This window comes from Haemorhous mexicanus, chromosome 10 (assembly GCF_027477595.1).
Source record: "Haemorhous mexicanus isolate bHaeMex1 chromosome 10, bHaeMex1.pri, whole genome shotgun sequence".
Classification (NCBI taxonomy): domain Eukaryota; kingdom Metazoa; phylum Chordata; class Aves; order Passeriformes; family Fringillidae; genus Haemorhous; species Haemorhous mexicanus.
The window spans coordinates 18,591,529-18,616,443 of record NC_082350.1 but is presented as its reverse complement, the minus strand read 5'-3'; the positions used below and the strand labels follow the sequence as shown (position 1 = coordinate 18,616,443).

At 41.2% G+C, this 24,915-nt stretch overlaps 1 protein-coding gene across 3 annotated transcripts in view; it reads right to left on the bottom strand.

Annotated features, from left to right (window-relative positions):
- Positions 1 to 24,915, bottom strand: part of MCF2L2 (MCF.2 cell line derived transforming sequence-like 2) — a 131,981-nt gene that overhangs the window by 28,572 nt on the left and 78,494 nt on the right. For all 3 annotated transcript variants that reach the window (XM_059855699.1, XM_059855703.1, XM_059855700.1), the window contains exons 16-21: positions 12,447 to 12,513; positions 11,221 to 11,336; positions 9,889 to 9,958; positions 5,063 to 5,155; positions 4,463 to 4,555; positions 2,097 to 2,222 (exon numbers count right to left, since the gene is read on the bottom strand). In XM_059855699.1, the coding sequence (XP_059711682.1) occupies positions 2,097 to 2,222; positions 4,463 to 4,555; positions 5,063 to 5,155; positions 9,889 to 9,958; positions 11,221 to 11,336; positions 12,447 to 12,513 (565 nt within the window). The remainder of the gene's footprint in view (positions 1 to 2,096; positions 2,223 to 4,462; positions 4,556 to 5,062; positions 5,156 to 9,888; positions 9,959 to 11,220; positions 11,337 to 12,446; positions 12,514 to 24,915) is intronic.

Genomic DNA, 24,915 nt, shown 5'->3' with positions numbered 1-24,915 from the left:
CACGAGAGTTCATCTCCTCTGCACATGCCCAAGTCCAAGAAACAGAAAGTGCATTTAGGAGCATTCATCAGCTGTCACAAAACCTGCTTCCCTACTGCCATAATATCCCTCTCTGAAAGGTTTTCCAGGCAAGTATTTCTATCATGGCTGTGTGGGAAAGACTCCACAAGGTGTGGTGTGGTTTCATTGTCTATGGGAGGTGTTTATTTGGCACAGCAGCTGAGCACCTGGGACAGGTGGAACAGGGAGAAGAAATTATTGGGTACATCCTCTTTCACACTTTCACCCCATTTAAAAATCATGTAACACACCATCTCAGGGATGCTGTCAGCATTGGGCTAAACAGTGGCCATGTCCTACTCTGCCATGTTTTACAATTCAGCAAAGAAAGCAGAGGCAAAAATCTAGTCCTTGGGGTTACTGTCTGGTATTTCATGAAAGGCTGGAAAATTCAAAAGTAAAAGTTGGAAAGGAACAGGAATGTTCTGTTGAATTCCTGAGTACAAAACTACTCACACTTTAAAGCAAGGAATAGACAAAAGGATGACCTCAGCATTTATAGGGACAGGAATCTGGATAAATCCCCCCTACTCAGGATAATATGTTACCTTTCTTGGAGAAGCTCTTCTTCCCTGCTCTTTACAGAACTGTTTTGAAATAATTTTTTTGCTGAATTTCTGTAAGTACATGCATTTAAACTGAGAGATACAGGAGGAAAGCTCCGTTCTCTTTGGGAATTAATAAGAAATAGTGGAAATGGGGAGGTAGAAGGTGTGCTGTATCCATGAGCTTCCCATGTCCATGTTGACTAGTTCAAGTCTGCAATAATAAGATACAGGCTCCAAAGAGTTTTTCTAAAATGAACCAAAATAAGTCTCTGAGACACTCAGACTTAGCCATGACCAGAATGGATGAAGTATGTGGTGCTTTATTTAAGTCTATTAGGTTTAGGAGATCTAAGATTGTTTTTCTGACTTGTGGTGTTTCTCTGATCCACAATCACCACAGCTATTCAGTGTTTGCCAGTTCAACAAGGTGGCCACTGCTTCACCTTCAACCCAGTGCAGCTACTGCAGGCAGAGCTCACATCCTCATCCCAAATGAAATGCACAGGCCACATCTCCAGCTGTGTGCAGCAATGGATCTCTGACAAGCAGTTAAATGAGCAAGCAGTTGAATTTATTCATAAAATCATGTTGGCAGCAGGCAAGGGTTCCTCAGCTACCAGATGCAGATGCACTTGCTCAAAAGAGAACCATGGAAATCAAAACTCCTGGGACCACTCCCATCCTGATAAACAGAATAGCTCTTCCCACCCAGACATTGTCTGTACAGACTTCAGCACCTTCTCAGGAAGTCAAATTCTGCACAAAATAGTTTTCTGGATTAAAGCCTGTTACTGTGATGTAAAAATTCTTTGAACAATACTCAGTATATTGTTTCTTTCTTGACATTTTCACCCTGCAGCTATTTCAAAATGGGCAACCACATGATTCTCAGGCTTCATTTTGCCAGGTTTGTTTCTCATTTATGTGTCAATCACTTCCACTTCTCACTTAAGGGCTTATTTTATGTAGTCAGCACCAGTTCTTGGAAGTCATGTGACTTCAATGGAGCTTCTGCAGAGACATATATTTGTGCCCTTTGATTTGTACCGCGGTTGTTATTTCACATTTCAGATAACAAGCTTGCCAATCACTGGCACAGATTCCATTACCCACTTTATATGAAAGCCACATTTTTCTCCCTAAGTGCAAAAGATTTGAAAACACTTGAGTTGCACAGGAGCCACAAGGTTTCAGCAAATTTCTTAAGTTAGTTTTGCTACACTTGTGCCTCTCACCTACAAGTGAGTTTTGGGTGCAGTGACTCAAAAGTCCTGCATTTGCCCCATTATGCCCCTACATTCACACCCCAGCTCCACATGACAGGGGTGCTGAGATGTGTTTTTGCTCATCACAACACACCTCTGAGTGCCACCCTTCAGGAACGTGGCACAGGCTCCATAAAGCACAGTACCAGCCACGGGCACAGCATCATCAGTGGTGACAGGAACATGGGATGGCTCAGACCAGAGGAGGAGCAGCAGCAGTTACCTCATATCCTGTGATTGCTATCTGGTGCATGGAATCATTTACTGATTTGATGATATCAAGCACCGTGGCCAGGGCTTCTTCCAATTCAGCAGTGCCTTCTGAGTTCTTGCTGCACTTCAGCATTTCCTGATTAAAAAAAGATATGGGGAATACTTGAGAACTTCTGATACCAGAAGACACTGTAAGACAATCCTCCTGGAATTTGTGTTGCATAAACAAAGTAGCAGAACTAGAGGAAAACAAAGAGGAACAAAATAGCCCAAAAAACCCCAAATTTGACATTCAGGGTGGTCATTGAGAACACATATTTTGATCTTTTGAACATTTTCAAGTTTAAAGAGTTCATTTAAGATGAGACAGGACCATTCTGACATATTTACAATGAACTCCTTGCATGTCATAGAATTACATCCAGGGGTTTTTTTTCTTCACATCTGCTAGAAAAGAAACTCAGTATAATTATTTCAGGTGTTTGACCATTCCCCATTTTCTTTTGCAATTAGTTGCACAAGGTACTCACTACCACTCTTAAAAATACAAATTAATTTCTAGTCTGAATTTGGTAGGTTTGACATTCTGCATTTTGAATTTGGAAATATTTTAATCCAAAAGCTGAGGTGAATGTGTTCCTGTAAAATAGGGATGCAAAAAGGTAGTTCCTGCAAACCTCAAACAGCAGCAGTCTGTCCTCAAGTCCTTGGATAACCACGGATTAGAAGGTAAAAACAGGATGCATTCCTACAGTACCTGCTGCACATTTTCCAGAATGAGGATGGATCTCATGAGATGTGAGCATGCTGCTTTTATCAGCATGAGCACATTAACTAAACTGATTGAAACCAGAGGGTTGCAGCAATTGTGACCCAAAATTCAAATCCAGTCTGCCCGCCACTCAAGGCTCATAGCTTCTTAAGCCCTTGTTAGTTACCAATTTTTCACTGGCTGCCATTTTTCTACCCTTTTAAATGTCCCTGCAGCCAGGGAAGGAGTGCACCATCTTCCCAGACCTCATAAACCCTGACAAAGTAAATGCCAGTGCCAATGTGCTGTTGCTAAGTACGAAACTGGTCTGACCAGCTTCAAACCCCAATAGCTGAGACCTGTTTTGCTTGAGAATTTTACTCCTTGATCTAATCTTGGGTTTATTTACAGTCATATTTCAAATTAAAAGTAAAATCTGGTTTACTCTTGCTTTCCTGGAGACCTTTACATTTCTTCCCTTCTCACAGAATAGTTTCAAGAAATAGAGTTCAAATTTTTTTCTGGACTATGTTGATGTAAATCTACTGGAATCAGTGAAGTTGCATCCTTGCCTATATCCATGTTCATTATTTGGATTCTATAGTTTTACATGAAGTCAATAAGCAGTTCACAGAAATAGAAGAATGGCCAACCAGGTCCTCCCATGGTTTGTACTGGCACATTTTGAGCAGTGCCATAGTAGCTATTAGCAAGTTAAATGGCAACCTAAAATCTTCATTGCAAATTTCAATGCTAAATTTCATGACAGTACATAACCCTACTTTAAGCCCAGAGGCTTGAGAGCAGCATGTAATTCACCTTCGTGACCTTCCCACAGGGAAAGTCAGTAAATATTATTTTTGAGAACTGAGTAGATGGAGACAAATTTTTTTTTTCTTTTTAAGCTACGACCTTAAAAAGAAAAAAAGAAATTATAGTTTTGAGTACGTATATTTTCTATTGCCTTCAGACCAGAATTTCAAGCATGGACCACTCATGGTTCCGACCAATCAAGAGGAATTCACATATTCACCCTATGGAAAAATGACAGACAATTTGTTCCTGGCTGTGTCTTTTAAAAAGAAGCAGCAAAAGGAGTGGCTCCCTCTGAAAGGTTTGAGTCACATCCATGGGAAAATATTATGTTGGGGAGCTGAAAGAGTTTTGTTAAACAGGGACAGATGTTACTGACAGGATTTAAGGCATCAGTTCCTGTTTTCAAATTGTAAAACCATTTACTGACACAATAAAGCCAAGCTCAATTTCTGTTTAAAGATAAATAAAACAATAAAATACTTACTATCTTAAAAAGTAAGTAAAATATCTTATTTTACATAGAGAGAGCTATTCATGTAATAGTATAAGTACTGCTAAGTAATAGCAGTTTCCAATCTATTTTATAGATTGGGAAGTATGGGGAAAAAGTCTAATCTAAAATCTAAAATAGATTGGGAACAGGAAGTCCCTGTACAAGACTGTTTTCTACCATTTACAACTAAAAATTGCTGAGTATTTGCTGAAGAACTGAGTAAGGATTAATTTCCAGGTAGTCATGACTGATATGCAATTCTGGAAGTAAAGCAAGCCATACATTGGAATTCTTTGCACTGTCATGGAGGAATTACCTTTAGCAGCAGCTGGTACTTGGTGATTCTCTGAACTGGCTTTAAGAGATAAGCATCAAGTGAGAGCTTATGATCCAATTTACGCTGACATTCCTGCAGGAGACAACACAGAAGAAAAATAAAATTGTTTCTTGAAACCCAGGCAAGTCACCAAGGTCATTATCATTTGACAATCTGAAGATTATAAGTCGGGGAATTAATTGAGAGAGAAATTTGTTCCATCTGCATAGGAATTTCCGGGTTACTTATCCCACAGTGAAAATACATCTGACCAAGAGCTAATGTTTAGGTTCCACTTGGTGTTGAAATCTGGCATTCCCTGTGGATGAGATTGCAATCAGCTGGGATTTGCAAATCAGCCAGCACTTTTTTGGTGTGGGTATAGCCTGCAGAGTCAGGCTCCTGTCCAGGAAATCTACCCACTGCTCTACCTGCCCATTCTCCTGTAGAGAACACCTTGACACACACTGGGCACCTGCCACCAGTATAAGAAGCATGCAGGAAAGTCTGTGTTTTACTCCAGGTTTTCTAAAGAATAGAGATACACAAGGAAAATGAGCTTTGAGGGTCTTGCACTGCTTGTCTGCACTGAAATTCTACCTGAAAAAAGATGCTGTCTCCACACTGTCTCCAGAGAGCTTCAGACCTTGGTTTGTTCTGACAGTACTTTTCATATATTTGGAGGTCCTCCTTCTGCATGAAAAGAAGAGTTTCGGTAAGGGAAGGAAAAATAGTCCAGAGAGTGTCTTTTTTGAATCACACTTTTTCTTACCTTCCATCCTAAGACATTAATTAATGCAGGGGTGCAACTTGGTAAGTAAAAACATACTGAAATCACCAAACCTGCTTTTTACATCTGATTAAGTTAAATACACCTGAAAGTGAGATTTTTTTTTTTCTCACTTTTCATACAAAGCAAGGAGACCACAGATTGGAAGATAAATAATCTAACAGCAAAACCAGTGTCTTTTTCAGGGAGATGAATTGATGGTTTGGAGAAAAAAAAAAAGAAAAAAAACAAAGAAACATTAGAAATTTAAACTTTATTAATCATTTTATTAACAATACTTGCACAGACTGTAATTGTTAATGATGACTAAGGTTTAGCAGTTCAACAGACTTCAAAAATAGTGTTGGCTCTCAACAGTACAAGGACAAATTAAAAAGGAGGAAGTTTGTCTTGCTGATGTCCCAGGCCAGGCAGAGGGATGTGCTCAAACCCTGTCCTCTCCGAATTAGAGGTGGGCGGATTCACTTTATTTAGCTTTGACTACACTCCAAGTGCTCTCACTGAGGTCCATGGCAAAAATCTCCCTGACTTCAGAGAAAACAGAGACAATCTCTACAAAAGCCCAGAGAGGGTGTTCTGAGCTCCCTGGCTCTGTGGGTGCATGCAGAGATGGGTGTTCCTCTGCCAGCTCCTGGGCTTGCTGCCTGTGCACCCTGCTGCCTGTGGCCAGGGGGCAGTGCCATGGGGCTCCTGAGCAGGGCTGGCTGTGCCTGACCAGCCAGGAGCTTCCCACCTTCATCTGCACCTACCCTGCTGGATGTGACCTCAGCAAATCAAAGAAAACACCAAAAATAAATCTCAGCAATTCCTGGACTGTTCCTCTGCACTCTCAGCCCACCAGGAAGTTCCCATACACTCCTGCTGCAGGGAAATCACTTCCTTCTATACAATTACCAGAAGAAATCAGCATTGCTGCTGTCTTCCTCTACAGACCCATCCTGACATCAGCCTGATGAATCAGCTGGGAAATCAGAGCTGTGCCACCTACCACCACACTGTGTCAAGGATTGTGCAACACAAAAACCTCTTCTGTTGCAACTCAATAGAATATTTATGGTGCTGTTTCAAAATAGGTGCAGAGTTTTCTGCACAAAAATATAATTATTTGTGCATGTTGCCCTGGAGGGAAGTTAGCAGGGGCAAAACCTCACAGAACTAAAAATAGCAGCAGAGCATAATCAAGCATTACAATCTCATCCTAGCCCACAGAAACCTAACTGGACTGGGTAAGAAGAAAAGAGAGAGCAACAGCCAAGAGATCTATGAGGAATAAGGGAAAAAAAAAACCAATTTAAACTTAAAGAAAAGGTACAATAACCAACAATTTACTAGTAATTTGCCATAGTGGAACCACCCTATGCCAGTGCAATCTACTGCTGCCTTAATCAGTGACACCTGCTAAGGCAGATACCTACACATTTAATTACAGCTTTAAGTTTTGCAATAGTGTTAGGAATAGAATTAGGCTCAGACTTTAAAATGCCAAGAAATAATTGATTGCCTAATTATTAAAATCCCAGTCTTAAATATGCCACACATCTCTATTTTCACATGCAAAGGTTCTGACTTCTTGCTGGTATTTTTACATCATGCTCCTCTCTCCTGCAAAGCTTTTCCTTTCTACCCTGATTTTTCCTTTCCACCCTGAGAGCTCTGTAAGCTCCAATGCACATGGCATGTAAGCACAGTTCCAATTATCTTTTTAACTGCTGATTTATGGATAATTTTTGCATTAGTCAAGAATTTAGACCTTTGAATCCAACTCACAGGTTTCTGGTCAGCTGCTACTGTCCTTTCACAGGTAGATTCCTTTTCTAAATGCTTCTTTCTCCCTGAATGACCAAATGTCCCAACTGCTGTCTCCTATTAAACTATTTCCTTTTTTAAAGTTAGCAATATCAATAAGTGAAGAGTGGTAATCCACAGTGAATCACTCCTTCCAGACACATCACTTGGCACATTCTGGTAAGCAGTCTGACACACCTCTGGTTCCATCCTGGGCATTCTTGCCTTGGTTGGTAAAGTTTCCTTCTTCACAGCCCTTTGGAAAGCAGATCAGCCCAGAGAATCCCTCCTGTTGCTGATTAAGCACCAGAAGACCATTCTGCAAGGAATTCAGTGCACATCCCTCCTGTCTTTGAATGCTGTGTAGTCCTTGACCACACAGAGCTGTAAGTAAGGTCAAGAATCTTGGTGATGGCAAAATAGCTGCCATGTGGGTGAAGTTGAGCTGGCTCACTTGTAATTGAGCTCACCAGAAGATCATGCCCTAAACCAGGTCAGGCAAAGGGGGAGGGAGAACAAGAAAGGCATTTCTGGCTCATCTTTTAGCAGATTCTGCTGCCATGTTCCAGGAGCCAAAGCCAGAGAGAGACTCCACAGGCTGTTTCTCCCATCACCTGAGATGCAGGGTTCACATTCATGGTGACAGCTGCTCAGGTGGCACTGGTGGAGCTGGGAGGGTGTGTGGGGACATGGCAGAGGAATGAATGGCTGGGGATGGAGTGACTCTGGCACCAGAGTGTGTCACTGCAGCTCTTAGGATACTTCCAAGCAGCTCTGGAATCAGGGCTGAAAAGGCCCAGTGGGATCAGACAGAGTAAAACTCTTCAAAATACAAATTTTAAAAAAATTGTCTGTTTCCAGTCATAGGCCCAGCCTGTTGTTGTGGCAGGATGGTCACAGCCATACAAAGGGGGAGAACCTGCAAGAGTGTGAGTTCCTCCCAGAGCTCAGCATCCCTTGGAACAGCAGCTGCTTCTGTTTGCCCCTGTCATTGCAAGCACAGCCATAACTCACAGGGCAGCCAGAAGCCACTGCTCAGCAGCAGGAAGGCATAAAAAGCTGCCAACTCATGGGGAACACAAACACACAACCAGACTTTTGTTTGTGCCTCCCAAAGGCAGTCCAACAGAAACAACACATTTCTGGACTTTATGTGGCTTCTTCTAAAAACAGAACATTAGGGCAGGAATCAAAGGTGCTACTGTGTGAGCAGAGACATCTCAAGAGAGAAGCTTGTGCTTTCTTAGTGTGAAATTTGAAATAGGGAGAAAGCAAATGCACAATTTAACCTCTTATTTGATAGATTTAGTGTGGTTGGACGAGGCTGCAGAAACTGATGAGCTAAGGTGATGGAGGGACTGATTTTCTTTCACTTCATACCTGAACCCCAGCTTCAGTGCTGTTTTCATATTGGTATAATAGTGAGGAGAATTGGGCTTAATAGCTGTTTTTACAGAGAGACAAGCTACAATATTTAAATATAGAGTTTGAACCTCCTTCAGAATTTGAACATTTCTACATTCATTTCTATACCAAGAATTTTTATTTAGCTGCATTCTTTAGGGATATATGCAGCACATGGACAATTTTACATTTCTTGGATTTCAGAGGTCTGCATTCTTCAAAGGCTGCTTTTCCTCATTTGCATAATGATTTCACCACAGTATTTTCCTGCCCAGCATCTGAATCCTAGGATAACAACATATGCCTTAGTAGTGTCATTCACTCAAGCACTAAATGCTAAATTGTTGAACAGAAAATAATCCAATGGACATATAATCACATTTACACTTGTATGATTTTCTCCAGCCTGACCTGTCTGTAAATTGGAAGCATACCCTTTCCAAGTATCACATGCTCAACTTCCCATTAAATCTCAGTAATATGGCAGTGCTCAGCACCTCTGACTGGTTCATCTAAATATGTCTGTATTTCATGTGTGCTCTGGAAAAGCAGCAAATGCTACCTGCAGTGTACAGTAGAAGCAGGAGGTACCTTTGACTACAGTGGGCAGATTTTCTCATTTCTCATGCCACTTCCATTTCCTGTGCAAAACACAGAGCCTTATTCACACAGTTTTGTCAAACCCTGAAAGCAGTAGCAAACCACCAAAACAGATATTTTTTTTTCATTAGCAGGGCCCCTGAAAGAGTGCTGTATAAACAAGCACCTTTGGTTGTGTTGCAGGAAAGAACTAATGGTCAGGCTGAGTGGGGGTGGAGGTGGAGGAGGGGCATCACAGGGAGCTCTTGGAAAGAGCTGCAGCACTTGGGCACTGAGAGTCACCTCAGCAGAGGGGAGAATCCCACTTGGTGAGTGATGTGGAGAAGGGAATCGACCTCACAGAGTCTTCTGGGGCTGGTGGGGTCCATGCAAGGACAGCAGCAGACTGTGCTGGGACAGTTCTAGGGGACCAAGTGTCCTGAATTGTGCAGAGGAGAGATAAGATAAAGCAGGAACAGGATGTGTTGTCTGCACTCAGAGCAGCCTGCTGTGACACCAATACCATCCTCTGCTTATTTACTGCAGGGTGGTGTCTGGGTTGCATCATTCTCCTGCTATAGATGTCTGATATGAAAAGCATGTCAAACATTTGAATCACTGCTTGGGTTTTTTCTTTTAAATGGAACTTAAAATACTTGTAAAACACTGGTAACAGATCTCTTCCTGTCAGTAAACCAGGTGAAGGGTCAGATATGCTTGGTAACAGTGGCTTAACTTGGGAATATCTGCTTAGAGGAGTTTCCCTCATTCACAAAAGCAAACAGACTGAAAAGAGGAGAGTAAATCTGTAAGTGCTGTAGGATAAAACCATAGATATTCATTCAAACCTGAAAGAGGATATACTTACTCTTTTCAAAAAGCATCGGGCAAGAAGCTCAGGGTTTTCAATGCAATTTTCTATCTCCTTAAGGAAAATCCTGAGAGGGAGAAAAAAAGAGTTAAGAGTAATGTAAAATCCCATTCACATTGTTTGTTAGCTTGTGTAAATCCATCTTAAAGCCTTCACTTTTGTAATATGAGGATTCAATGGGAAAGGAAACAAACCAAGAAATATATATTTTAGAAAAATGGGATGTGGCTGCCACCTGATTCCCTAAATCACAAATATTATCCTATTTTTATCTGCTACATCTGATTCCTCTGGCTGTTGAAATTTGTTTCCAATCTGCAGCCCAAATACCTGCTTTCCATTTGGGTATGAGGACTTTTCAGAACAGCTAGAAAAGACAGGAATGCTCTGTCAGATGCAGTTGCTCAATCAGCAAGCAGTGAAAACATGGGATGTAGTCCAAAGGCTTCTGCAGTGACAGTCAATGCACTAAACCTTTAGGGAAGGAAAGACTGGGCTTGCAAAGGGAGAGGAATACCCTTCTCCAAGTGGGAGACACAATCTTTGAAAATAATATGTAAACTGGAAAATAATTTTTTCTACCATGTATTAACTACAATGGCATAATATTAAGAATTGCAAAAGAGATTTTTAAAATTTATTTTATTCAACTATTTGTTACATCTTACAGGCAATTATTATTCAAAATAATTCCTAAGTTCCCACTTTGGTTACAGACAGTTTTGCTTAAGCAAGGCTAGGAAAAGCAGGACATTTATAGAAGTTGCCCTAAGTTTTGTGTTTTGGAAGCTGATTGCAAAAGGGTTTATCTTGTTCATAACTTGTATTCTGTAGTTAAGGGCTCTGGATTGCCTTGTCCACAGTATGGACATGGCTTCTGGAAAAGTTTGTGATCTTTTAAGAGGGATAAAAAGAAAAGTGGTGTCAAATATATTACATCTTTTGATCTGATAACAGAAATACAGGACTAAGAAAACTTCCTCAGAGAGGTGTCTTGCCAGACAGAAAATATCAGGATTTAGTCCTGTGACATCTACCAGGGAACCAAGAGAGGTGGTAAAATGCTGACAACAAGGGACCTTCAAAATGGATCCTGCCGGGGGAAATCACCAGTAAATGCACAAAGAGTACAATCTTCACCCAAAAAAAAGATGAAATAGATTATCTTGGAGGTGTTCTCTACACATGGGTTTTACAGGACACACACAGAGACCGAGTGAGGAATTTTCCTGCCAGTGTATGTGTGAGCATGACAAAGCACCCAACAGAAAAGGACTGGATGTGATGGTGGCACTCAAGGATGCAGGACAACCACCAGTTCCCATGTACCTGTTGTGGAAATAGTAGATTTCTGGGAGGTTCCCAAAAAGAATTTCCTTCTTGTTCTGAAGTGCAGATGGAATCAGATGTACTAAATTGGGATTGTCCATTTCTGAAGCATACCCCTGCAGGGAAGAGTGGAAAATAAAACCAGCCTGTTTTCACCAGGGAAGAAGTACTGTGTTCAAGGCACTGGAAAGCCCCAAAGTTCATGTGCTTTTGTTCTCCACAGAGCAAACAAAGCTTCTCCCATGCCTGCTGCTTTGCTGCTCCCATGAATTCCTGATGCTTCTGATTTTCCCCTGTGACTGTGCAAACACATTTTAACCACAAATGAACAGGTCATGAGGTTAAGAAAAAACAGACAAAATTATGTCTCTAGGATTCAAAAGCCATTTGGGTCATGTAAGGATGGAGACTGCTAAGACTGACAGACAGATATCTTCCTGCTACCCTGCTTCATTGCACAAGAGTTAGTTTGGATTTATTTGTCGGACTATTTTTTTGTTTGTTTCTTGTAAAAACTGTATTGTGTTTCTTCAATAATAACTTTGAGAAAAGATCATTCAGACTTTAATCTCAAGAGTAATATATTAATTACCAGAGCTGCCAGCTCCCATGGAATAAATGCAATGAAGGATCAACCACATGTTCCCAAAAGTCCCACTTAAATATAAGCATGATTGATCCCTGCTCAGCTTCTGTCCTACCACAAATTGGGGACCTCAGACTCCACACACACTGAGTATTCTGGTATCCTATCAGTTTCAAAAGCTCAAGAATTATATTTGTAGCATGAGCTTTTTTTCTGTGTTCAAGCACAACGTGGGACAATAAAGAAGAGCAGGAGGGGTGCCTTCCTCTTCCTCAATCATTTTCCAAATGCAGATTCACAGAATTTAGTGTCTGGCCCCATGGACATCAAAGTTCTGCTTCTGAGACCCACAGGTAATATTTTGAAAAGACATTATTAACTCTTTCTCTGTCCATAACTTTCAGAATGCAAACTGCCATTCTGTGGGTTTGGGCCAGAGAAGGTGCCTTTTCCTTTAAAGCCTGAGAAAGGATGTTCCAAACATCCTTCCCAATCTCCATCTCCAAGGCTGAGCTATCTTGTCAACACAGCCTGTGTGTTATAAACAGGAGGTGGGAGTGTTCAGTCCATGAAGGATGTGCACCTGCAGGGATGACTTAGAGGTTAAGCACCAAAAAGTAATTTCAGAAGAGTTTCTTACCTCTATTATACTTTGAAGTTCTTCCACATAAACCCGTTCTGTTTCTATCAGCTCATTGATTATGTGGCTGAAAGACAAGGAGGTAGAGGTAGAGTGTGTTAACCAAGCACATGTGAAAAAAAAAAAATTAGTATTCCTTACATATTCCTGTTTATGCCTTCGACTACACACAAAAACCCTCTGAAGGTCATTTCTCAGTTCTTCAGTCCTGTGCCTTGTTGATAAGATTAAAAGACCTAAGCACATCTTGGACTGTAATTTTTTTCAGCTCATTTTAAACTTCAGCTTGGATTTTTCTGTCATTTTTATACCTGCAAACTGGGAAAAAAATTCCCCCCCCCCCCAAAAAAAAAGGGTTCTTTTTATATAAAAGGTTTCTTCTCATTACTAATACTGAATAAAATGAAATTATATGTCAGAGCTATGCTAATGTTTCTGTTTCATTTCTTTTATAAAATAAACAAAATCAGTGGCTAGACTTCCATCCATTAATACAATGCAAGAATAGGGAATAAGATGATCTCAGTCTGAAAACATGAAAGTAGATTAGAGTAAAATATTTTTAATAGAGTAAAATATTTTTAATCTACTCTAAATTTATTTTATCAGAGTAAAATATTTATTACATTTTGGAGTTTTCATATCTAATATTAGTTCAATGCTCCTAGGTAACTTGAAGACATATATCTTGAAGATGCCCAACTTATTTCACAGAAACATGAATATAACCAATTCACTTTTGGACAAATAACTAATTAGATTTTAAAATGAAATTGCATTAGATCTCTCAGGTTTTTATGCATCAAATGTCCCATATTATCTAGAAAGTGTTGTCTTTATTAGTGTTACAAACAAAGTTTTCAGGGTAGCTCCTCCAGAGGTGTGAGCAGTAGGAAAGGACAAGTACCTGGTGTTCTTTTCCTGGCTTGTGCTTCTCAAGAGTCTTTAAGCACAGCTACCTCAAGCCAAAACACATCCCCAGAAGGACACTAGGGAATAATGTCTAGAGCAACTGGAGTGTGGCCAGCCATGAGCAGCACACAACCTGAGGCCAGTAAAGTGTAGGCAACTCCTGGCATCAATAGCAGCACATGCATACATCCAGCATCTCTCTGCACACACTGCCTGTGCCTGGTTAGCTGGGTTGTGTGTCACACAGCAGCCACACCATCAGCCAGACCCTGGTTACCTGGCTCTGTGTGTCACACAACAGCCACACCATCAGCCAGACCCTGGTTAGCTGGTTTGTGTGTCACACAGCAGCCACACCATCAGCCAGGCCCTGTCAGCCCTTTTAGATCATGAGTCATGACTGTACTTTTGCATCCACTATAAGGGGATTTCCTCATTCCCCACAATTTTTAGAATATCCTTTTTGAGGTTAAAAAAACAATCACACTTCTGCTAAAGCCTCATTTGAATGGTTTGGTCAAGCATTTGAAAATAAAATAGCCACATTTCAGCTTGCAGCTTGACATGCAAAAGCACTAAAATGTTACTTGGCTACTACAATAGATTCACTGGCTTCCTTTGGACTTCCCCAGTCCGTTTTCAAGGAAATGTGGTTTTGCAGGCTAGCTGGGGACCACTTATTCAGGTCTCAAAGGCTGTTACTCCTTTATGGACCACTGCTTTAGAAACATTATGAAAACTGAGAAAACCAGACCTTATCTTCAACTGATGTTTCAAAATAGCTGGGATTTCATATTTGTCTTGACATAATGCCTTAAATTGCAGCGTCTACCACAAAGTAAGGCAGTGGGTGAGGGCTGTACCAGTGCTCCCCTGGCCACACTCAGGTCCCACTGGCCACTCTTGCACTGGCTGTGGGCTCCTGGTGACTCTCTCTGCTCCCCCTCAGGTGTCCCTAGTTTGGGAGACCGCCCCCCGAAATGTTCCACTGCTGATTGTGCCAGGACTGGAGCTGCACCATGACTGTCACGGGCAATGAGGGGAGCTTAGCACACACCTGCTGCCATGATCACATTTAACAAAAATATGAGTCAGCAATTGACAGGATTATTGTCACAGGCAGCTCTTCCCATCCCCTTTTGCCCTTTGACATGCATGACTAGGTTAGAAATAATTTCTAGTGCAACTGGGACGTGTGAGGTAAAGGGGCAGGGGAGAACTCCCACACTGAATTGTTTATTCATTTCAGAGAAATTTTACAAGAATTTGAGGTTTGCATGGCAGCAGTCCAAACACAACAAAACTCTGAGCTGCCTGAAGTTTATGGGCAGTTCTGACAAGGATAACTTCTCACCAGGATCATTCCCAAGCAAACTGGCCATCTCAGCAGGGATGGTAAAGGATTAGGCATCTGACCTAAAGGTCAGAATCTGAGAAATCCCTAAGGTCCTATCTGAAGGCATCCTTGTGGCTAATAAGACTTATTCCACTCAAGCATCCTTGCTCCTTCCCCCATGAAACAAAGAGATTCACCAAACCAGCAGAGTTAGCCAATGGTAGAATATTCTGGTCCCAGAAATACCCGACTCAGTAGCTTTCCTGGCATGGAAATTGTGACATGAAACACTGCTCAGGAGGCCAAGGCCAGCTTTCCCTCTGTGGAGGGAGTTAAACACGTCCTAGCAGAGGGAGCTCAGCAACCACCAGCCTGGCAAAGCCCTGAGTATGGCAGGGCCCCTGCTGCCACCCCTGCTTGGCAGAACTCGGGTGTGTTTGTGGCAGGGATCACACACAGGCTCACTGATACGATGTTGTCAGATGTTCTTCCAGCAAAGGAAACTTCTTGGTACGGAACTTAATTACAATGCATGAACTAGCTCACATTTCCTTGAATGATTGATCTGGGTTTCTAAGGAAACATTGTGGCCTTGCATACACCAAGACCACTTTCCCTCAAGGGAGATTTTACAGAGATGCCTTCTGGGCTGGTTTTTCTCACTTCAGCAGCACTGTGAGGTCCTGTGGCCCTGCAGCACTACTAAGAGCTCACACATTGAGCCACTTTCCAGGAGAAAAGCTTTGAGAGCTTTGAGAATCCCTGAAATGCCAGCACAATATGGATGATAAGAAAGAGTGAGTAATAAGAAAACAATTTCTGCTTTGTCAATTGTGCTGTCTCCGGCAAGTTAGTCATGCCATGCTGCAGTGAAGAAAAAACATTATTTCACAGAGGAAGTTCCTCAACAAGGGTTAGAATTCAGGAGCTGCAATGGACAACAAAGCATTGGGAAAAGACCTGGTTTTAGCCAAGATTGTAAGTGAAACCTTGAAACTGAGGTAAACTCTGCTATTTCCTATCACCCTTGACTTTTAGAGATGCATTTCTCTATCAGCTCCTGCCTGTGCTGGTATTTAGATCAAAGCTAGCTATTTATATCACTTTGGACTGTGCAAATAGCAATTTGCAGCATTGTTGCTATAAGTATAAACTTACTCTGCACTATATTGTGTTGTTGCAACAAAACTTTATCAGTAGGTATTTCTGAGCTGGCTTCTTCGGGTAACTGAGAGCACACTTCTAGGAAGGGCCTCACCACAGTGACCGTAAAGCACACACCTATCAGATCGTTTCATCTCAGTAACTCTTTCTCCTTCCTTCTTTAATAACAGAAGGAAAAAGAAACATAACTGAATGGCTGGCCAAGCTCCCCAGGGTTGTCAGGTCATTCTGCAAGTCTCTGTCACAATAATTTTGGCAGGATGGTTTCTCTGCTGTGATGTGCTGCCTTAAAAAGCCCCATCAAATATAATGAAACACTAAGCTGGAATATTATCTAGAGATTACCACAACCTATTAATATCTCCTCTGGCTAAATTGCTTTGTTCTCATACAGTTACTATTTGTGCATCCTGCTCAGATGACAATATAAACTAATTCAGGATTTTTGTTTCCATAGCTGTGTTTCTCTAACAAACTCTTTGGCTCACCTCCACTCACAGATCCTGTTTCTATGCCAGCATTTGCTATCACACATGCCTGTCCTGATAAGGAGTCTTTTCTCAGAAGAGGAATTGAAGCCATCAATTAGAATTAAACCAGGGAGTTTTTCTGAAAATAACCCTTGGCATAAATCATAACTGGTGCTCAAAAACTATTGTGCTGCAGAAAACCTGACTGCATGACAGGTGTGGAACCAGCAGAAATGGCAGTCATGCATGAGCTCTCCATACCTGTCTTACAAAAACATTTGGTGCCTACTAGATGGAGCAGGAGTATTTTCAACAGCCAGAACATCAGAAAATGGGTATGCAAGAGCAAAATATTTAATTTTATAAATTAATTTAAAAACCACTCCCATCACTTTTATAAATATATCTAATATAGATAGAGAGGTACTTAAATTGAAAATACTGGCTCTTTTAATATCTGAGGCTTCAAACACAATAGTAAGAACTGAAAGAACCTGTGTGCAGTGTAATGGAAACATAAACACAGAAAAAATATCAACACTAGATAGACTTGGACTTAAGGGAAGTCAGAGTGAATAATTTACTGGCTTACAAAAATGAGCACAGTGGTAAAAACCTCCCTGGTCCAGCATTCTGGCTAATTTGAAGTACTGTGAAGTTTCTATTTCTGAATGTAAATAAAATTTTTAAAAACTATATTTTTTTGCAATGGTATCTTCTTTGTAGGTAGTATACGATGAAAGTCTCACTTTCACAGTAGAAACAGAATCAGCAATAAATATCACATCCTGTTTTGAATTAGAAATCACTACAAGAATTTCTAAGACTGGTCTAATTGTAAAATCTCAAAATTATGTCAGTGTTATGGAATGAAAAGAAAAGACAGCATGTCAATAGCTGAGTAGAAGAAACTCCAATTCCACCTATGTAATTGCATTTAAGAGGAAATTCTTTGTTGTTTTTCACAGTGCTAAAAAGGCCTTTTTCACTTGAAAAGTATTCTCAACTGAGGTTGTGCAACAGCTCAAATGAAATTTGAGTAATGAGTCAGTTGCTGTACTTTACCTCCTAAAGTGTAAAGTGTAATAAAAGATCATTCTGGATGTAAGAACATTTCTTTCAACAGAACTTGTTGTTAGTTGATACAGTATTTGCTAGATGATACAGAAAACAGTTCTGATTTCTCTGACATGTACTCTTTTTTAGGGGTTGGTTTTTTTTTTCCCCAATGAGAGTAATGCCTCAAAAGAACAATGATTGTTCATAAAGTGCATTTCATGGCTGCAAACAAAACCCAACTAACCCAACTTTGAGAAGCATAAGGGGCTGAGGTAATACACTCCACCCAATCTCAAAATTCGTGCCCTTTACTGAAGTTAGTGTAGTTGCCTGCTGCAATGTCTAATGGATTTGCTCCAGCTGTTGTGGAAGTTCCTCTGAGCAGAAGGACTGCATCTTTGTTAGAAATATATTTCACCATCAAAGTCACCATTTATAATATTTTGCTTCTTCTGAAATTATCTGAACTCTTCACATAAAAGGAATTGTCCCACATTCACTGTTCCCAAAACAAATGACCTTGGGGACATATTTTTATATATCTTAATTAGTTGACCTACATTATAGGAACCGGAGCATAGTTGTTAATGGAGAGGTAAATTAATTAAATCACCTACAGAAAGGAATAATATGAATAGAGGACTAAAAGTCACACAGGAGCTGTTTCTCATCTCAACTGTACATCTACACTGAAAAGATGCACCTCTGAACCTAAATTTGAGCTACCTTTAGACAATGTGGGTGCTACAGACTGGGCCTTACTGTGGGTCAAAATGACAGCCCACATAGCTGTGTACATATTTCATCAACTAGCCATATTTGTGAACTACCCATCAGGCCCTCCTTGTGATTTTGGTTTTAATCTTGCAGCTCCACTGTTTCTGTTTGGTCATAACAATATATTTAGCTCTGTAATACCTCAGCATTGAGTAATCAATTAGCTAAGAGCAGGTGAATAATTCATATACAAAAAGAGTGTAATTGCTAGGAGTTATTAGTATTAGGTCCTATTCCAGCAAATTGTTGTAGATTGGTAATAAATTGAGATCCACAGAAACTACTACACACACATGCTTGTGAAATATCTGCTGTAACTGAGATACTGCAGGTTAGCAAATTGCTCCCACACTGTGAAGACTCCCAAGTAATTTCTTTGTTTGCTTGAGATGATGAGAATTTACATGCAGGCCACAAAATTAGCTTAATTACTCAGATTTCAGTATTCTTCTTTAGAAATATTACCCAGTCAAAAGAAAACATGGTGATTTTCCTAGGGCCAGGCAGATCTAGTGCAGCACAAATCATATTGCATAAAGGATTTAAAGTGAGGACAGAGAGGAAGACATAATTCTTCATTACACTTGCTTAAGGATGGATTAGATCTGCTGAAATGAAGTCAGTATGGGTTACCAGCCAACAAAGGAAGCTCACTGTTTTTTAAAATGTAGAAATATAAATATATGCACATATGCATAAAAGTAATTAATATACTAACACTGACATTTACTCCCATACTTCTTTCTAGCTAGTAATGATTAGAACATACCTTATGACTATATCAGTCATACATAAATATACATATATATATATATATATATCAGTTATATATATATGTATGCATGTATCAGTCACAACTGATATTCAAAAGATAAGGCCTCTGAAGTGAAGCACTTTAGATTTTGCATGTCCTGCTCATGTGGGAAATTCACTGGGTTTTTGTGTCCTGGCAGTAATTTCTTTCCGGCCGCTTTTTTCTTAAAAGTTGAAAATAGAGCAGGTAAAAAAAAACTCTAGATATTTAATAGTTTCTGACTTCTGAAAAAAAATATTTAGCAGCCTTTTTCTATGCCCAACCTGACTTTTAAGACCGCAACTACTTTCAGATTACATGCTGTACGCTTTTTCCATTCCTTTGTAGACACAATACAACAATATCCAAATACCAGTTGACCTCATTGAGCAAGAAATCTGATAAGGGCTGACAGTGCTGTGGATTTTCCCACACAGGGTGGTAAAGCATTATTTCAATAACAGCAAAAGTTACAGCAAAAGTGGTAAAGCCCCAAAACTTTCAGACAGACAAGAGCAGCAACATAAAACCCAGAAGTAGGTTAAAGGAAATGTAACGGACACTGTTAATACAGAGAATTCATGCTGACTGCTAGGGCTCAGGCTCCAAGCAAACCTAAACCTAAACCTAAACCTAAACCTAAACCTAAACCTAAACCTAAACTTAAACCACGCCCACAGCCTCGCTCCAAAATTCTCGGCAGTCTCGGGTGGGTATCCTTGCTGTGGGTGTCTTGGTGGGACAGAGAAGGATTTAGGCACATGTGACTGCTCCCTACAGATTCCTACAGCAGCCTAATCTCTCACTGCAGAGCACCTCTGATAGTGCTGTGACTTACATGTGTCATGCCTGTGGTACTCACTTGTGCCCTTCCTGTCCCTGCAAGGACATTGTGTGCCATACAGAGCCATTTTTGATTGGGATACAAAAGCTTAACACAGAACTATCATTTACTTCATGTAAATGGCAACACAAATTCTCTGCTGAAGGGCCAGCTTCTTCAGGAGAGCAGGAGAAGAGCATCAGTGATTTTATTCTCATGGCAAATCTGCCTTTGATAGCTCTTTCCTGCAAGAATTTCTAAGGTTGTTTGGATAGAATGAAGAATTAATTTTATTAATAAAATTAATAATAATAGATCTTATGGACTGGCCTGAGTTTATGTTGGAGAGGGCTGACCAAGGAAGTTCATGTTGCACTTGGAAGTGAAAGGACAGGTTTGCTGATGATGCCTCATCCTTTGAGGGTCTGCATTTCAAGCACTGGCACAAGCTTGCCCAGGAAAGTGATGGAGTCACCATCCCTGAAGGTATTTAAAAGTTGTGTAGATGTGGCACCTAGGGACATGGTGCAGTTAGGGCCTTAGCAGTGCTGGGGTAATGGTTGGACTTGATGACCTTAAAGGTCCTTTCCAACTGAAATGATTCTATGGTTCCATGATTTCAGTCGGAGATATGACCCTAAGGAAACTCCATCCTGCAAAATCTGCTTCTTCCTATAATAGAACACAACATTGTGCCAGACTTACAATCTCTGGTCCTCCAGCCCAAACTCTAGTGCATCTTGGACTCTGCTTTTAAATACCCTCAAGAATCAGCATTCTTTGGGGCCTGGGAGAAAGAAACTCAGGTGTTAGTTACAGGACAACAGGAATGCAACAGGGAGAGAAAATTCTGACAAGCTCAAATGGAGTTTAGGAGAGCAACTGGAACACATATTATGCTTTACTTAATCTCTTCTTGGCACATTTACATCAGTCAGTAAGTTGTGAACTGCCGCTGCTGAGGACAAACATCCCCTTTTTGTGTGTCACACGTCCTCACTCACAGTAATCTGGGCCAGAGGGGCAGGCAAGGATCCTGCCATCTGCAGCTACCACACTCCACCCAGCAGGGACTGGGAATCACAGCTCTCAGCAACATCCCCATCCATTTACTGAACTATACTTTGGGCAACCCTGTCTGCCACACCCCAAAACACTGCTTGCAGGATTTAATGAAAAACTAGGAGAAAAAGGGAGAGGCACTCGTGGAAAATATTCCAAACTTAGAAAGAAACTTTTGAGAACTGTCACATAGACTCCAGGTGGAGAATGTTTAGAGGGCCACTTTACTCCGTAGGAAACTTAGAGGAAAACTCCCACAACTGCAGATTGCACGAAACTGGAAGGACATTACCCAGCATTTGGGTTTCTTACTTTTTTCTCTAAGCAGCTGCTAATGGGGAATGTCCAAGGTAATGCAATGGGATGGAGAGGTTTCTAGGCTCATCCACGACAGCCATTCCTCTCCTTTTCTCCCCAGAAGAATAGGGAGCTTGGTTTATCAGCCTCTGTGACGGTTGCAGGTCTTACACAAGCCTGGCCTACATGGGAAATGCCTTGTTTGCCACTCCAGTGTTTGTAGCTAGAGCTGGGGCTGGGCGGTTGCCTGGCAGAGGTAAGAGCACTGCACCAGGCACGGCTCTTACAGGGCTTGCAGCTCTCGGTGTCCTCTGCCCACACAGGAAATCTGGCCTGACAGGCTGCTGGGGGAGCACAGACAAATAGAACTTAGGCACTTCTACCAAGAAGAGCACACTCAGGGTCACATTGTTTGGCTCTAATGCAGGTCAGGTGCCACAAAGGTAAGACTGTCCATGCTAGTTTGTCCAACATGGCTATTAACCAGGGAACAGTAGTTGAAGACAGCTTTGTAATAACTAGAAATGCAAATAAAGCATCACTGTCTTCCAACTAGAGGCTACAGAGAAAGATCAGCAACAGTGTATTGAATAATCTGCATATGCACAGGAACTTTGTGGAGTCTACAGAGGAGCTGCTGGACAGACAAGTCATACTATGTAAAACAGAATTCCTTTCTAGAGTCATACAAAGAAAGAATGTTCCTGCTGGATGAAAAAAATCCACATTAATTTTCAGAAGTGAATACAGAATTCTAAACATGATTACGTCACAAATCCTCTAAACCTAGTTATTATATTCCCAGTTAATGAGCAGCTTGTTAAATGCAGGAAATAAAGTCAGCAGTGATTTACTGCACAGTGCAATTGATAAATCTGTGCTCCATTGAATCACTCACTCCATGGGACTGAGTGATCTCCCATCTGCTGTGTCCTGTCTGCTGCTGTCCTGCAAACCGTGCAATTATTTAGATCAGCCCAGTGTGGGTGCAAGTCACTGACATCTGATTAGGCAACATGACGTGCTCCTTGTGCTGTTGTAAATAACAATGTGAAGTGCTCAGCACTCCTTCATGAGCTAATTGACACACAGGAGCTGCATGTTTGTAACTACAGAGTTTAAAAACACTCTCCATTGAAACTGGTATGAATGTGCAAAGGGAAGGCTTTGGCAGCTGTTTGGAGAATTTTACACTCTGAGACGTGCGATTGGTCCTGGTTTGTTTCAGTTTGTTTCTCCCCAGCCTGGGGACTGTCACTGTTCTGCCCTTTACAGAGAAAGCAGAACCACCTGAATCTAGGTGGTATAAAATCACACCGGTGCCTTTCCTTTTCCTTCCCAATTCATCAGCTGATAACACGATAACAGGGCTAATTTCCTCTGCCCCTTGGCTTGTGCCTGTGTTACCTGCGATTTCGAGGTATTATGTATTATGCAAATATGTAAGGCCAAGGACTATTGACCTGCCACGTCACAGCAAAGTCAGGTTTTTATGGAGAGATGAACAAGCTACAGCTAGGGGAGAAACAAACACATAAAACTTCAAGTCCACATGTGCTTCTTCAGAGAAGATACATCCAGTCCTAAGCCAACACAGAGCTGCCTTTCCTTGCATGTGCTCTGTAAAGCCTGAGTTGGATTAGGGGTGTGAGGGAGCAGATCTTTAGTCCTGGCCTGGATAGGCAGAGGAAGAGCAAGGAGATTGCTGCCCACTGAGTGCTTGCAGAAATTTTCAGCGCTTTTCAAGTGGAGCACATGCATTTCTGTGACATGGGACAAGACAGAGATACCTCTGATGCTAAACAGCCCATGTGCCAAAACCAAACCGACCATCCAGGATGTGCATGTGGCCAGCTGCATTCCAGGAGCCTGCCCAGAGCCAGCAGGCAGCAGAACAACACAGAAAACAAGCTGAGGAATTCCTGGAATTTCTGAAGAGCATTAAAATAACCTTAGTATCCAATAGCAAGCAGATATGAGAGATAATAGCAGAAGTGACTGCTTAATGCTCTTTGACATTCGATTAAGTGCAAATTTTGTAAGAAAACATATTGAGAGTGCTTTTTTCAGCTTTTCTCTACCTCCCAGACTCTTTGGGAGCAAGGACACAAGGACTTGAAGGACTTCAGGAAGCCTCCAGAACAGTCAACTACTGTATTGTAGCAATAAGATTTTTTTGCTCCTGTTCATAATAATTTTCCCAGTTCCCAGAAATATTTGGAATTCTAGTAGGAATGAATCTCCCCTTGCTATTCTACACAAATTTCTATCAGCAGCCAGATCTCCCTACATGGCAGCATACACTTTACTTCAAAGATCTTCCTAACCCTTTAGGCTGTAATTAGACTTGTAAATGCTGGAGCCAATCTGCCCAACAGGGAAACTTCTCTGAAAACAAAGATTTTGTAGAAGTTGAAAGAGACATTGGCAAACAAGAAATGGCTTGTGGCTTCTTGAAATTTCTCCTGCTGACTGAACTTTCATTAAGTCTGGTGAAAGAAAACAGCTCTCTGTGCCTATTGATAAAGTCAAGAGCATGGTTTGTCTTTTAAAATGTAGACTCCAAGTTCTTCTCCTCTGCTAGTTGGAAGTTTTCATGAGCCTGGAAATTAGACTGGAAAGACATGGTGTTGGGCTCCTACTGTAATACTCCCCAAAATCACCTTCTGTCAATTGTAACAGAAGTCTTACATTTAAAAAAATTGTTCTATATTTTTACATTCAGGTTATATATATGTATTTCCATTCATTTACACACTGAATGGAAAACTTTGCAATGGATCTTACTTATGTCATGTAAAGGGAGGAAACTGTTGTCTAGTCTGGAAAACAAAAGGCTTTGGCCTTTTAAAATATCAAGGGAGCTTACGAGAGAGACACATTTACCAAAGCCTGTAGTGACAGCACAAGGGGTGATGGTTTTAAACTAGCTGAAGGCAGATTTAGATTAGATATCAGGGAAAAATTCTTTACTGTGAGGGTGGTGAGGCACTGGAACAGGTTGCCCAGAGAGGCTGAGGATTACTCATCCCTGAAAGTGTTCAAGGCCAGGCTGGATGGGGCTCTAAACCTGTTCCAGTGTAAGGTTCCCTGGCCATGGCAGGGGAGTTGCACAGCAAGATTTTTGGGTCCATTCCAACCCACACTATTCCATGTTTCCAAAATTTATCTCTGCCTCCTGTAGAAGCTCTTCATCTTTGGCCAATAGCTAATGAAATCAGGAAACTTGGTTCTCTCCTGCCATACACAGCTCTGATGATTACAATAAGCACTTGGACACCAAAGCTTTCAGTAGCACTCCCTGAGCTATTAGTATTTTTGACACCAGTCTACACCTAAATTTAGCAATTCCCATACCTAATGTCAGCACAACTTTGCTATTGCTGATTTAGAATAGGGCTCTGGCACAATATTCTCATTCTGAAAATAGCTTCTAATTCTTTACCCAGGGCAGAAGTGCTGTCCTGCTCTACCCACACAACCTGACGATTCAGTGATACACTTACTCTCATGTTCAGAGTGCTGCACAGACTGCAGGTCCCCAGTCCTTGCTAGATCAATAACCCTGACCCAGATAATAAGATACACAGAGTATAAAGGGATTCTAAACTTAAATAATATCCAGATCTACAATTGGACCCTGTCATTTAAGGGGACAAGCACCTTCAGGCACACAGGCTGCACACTCCAGGCTCTGAATATGCAAAGTGACAGCTGGCTGCTGGTGTGCAGAGTGATCCCAGATGCTCCACAGGTTTCCTCAGTATGTAAAGCAC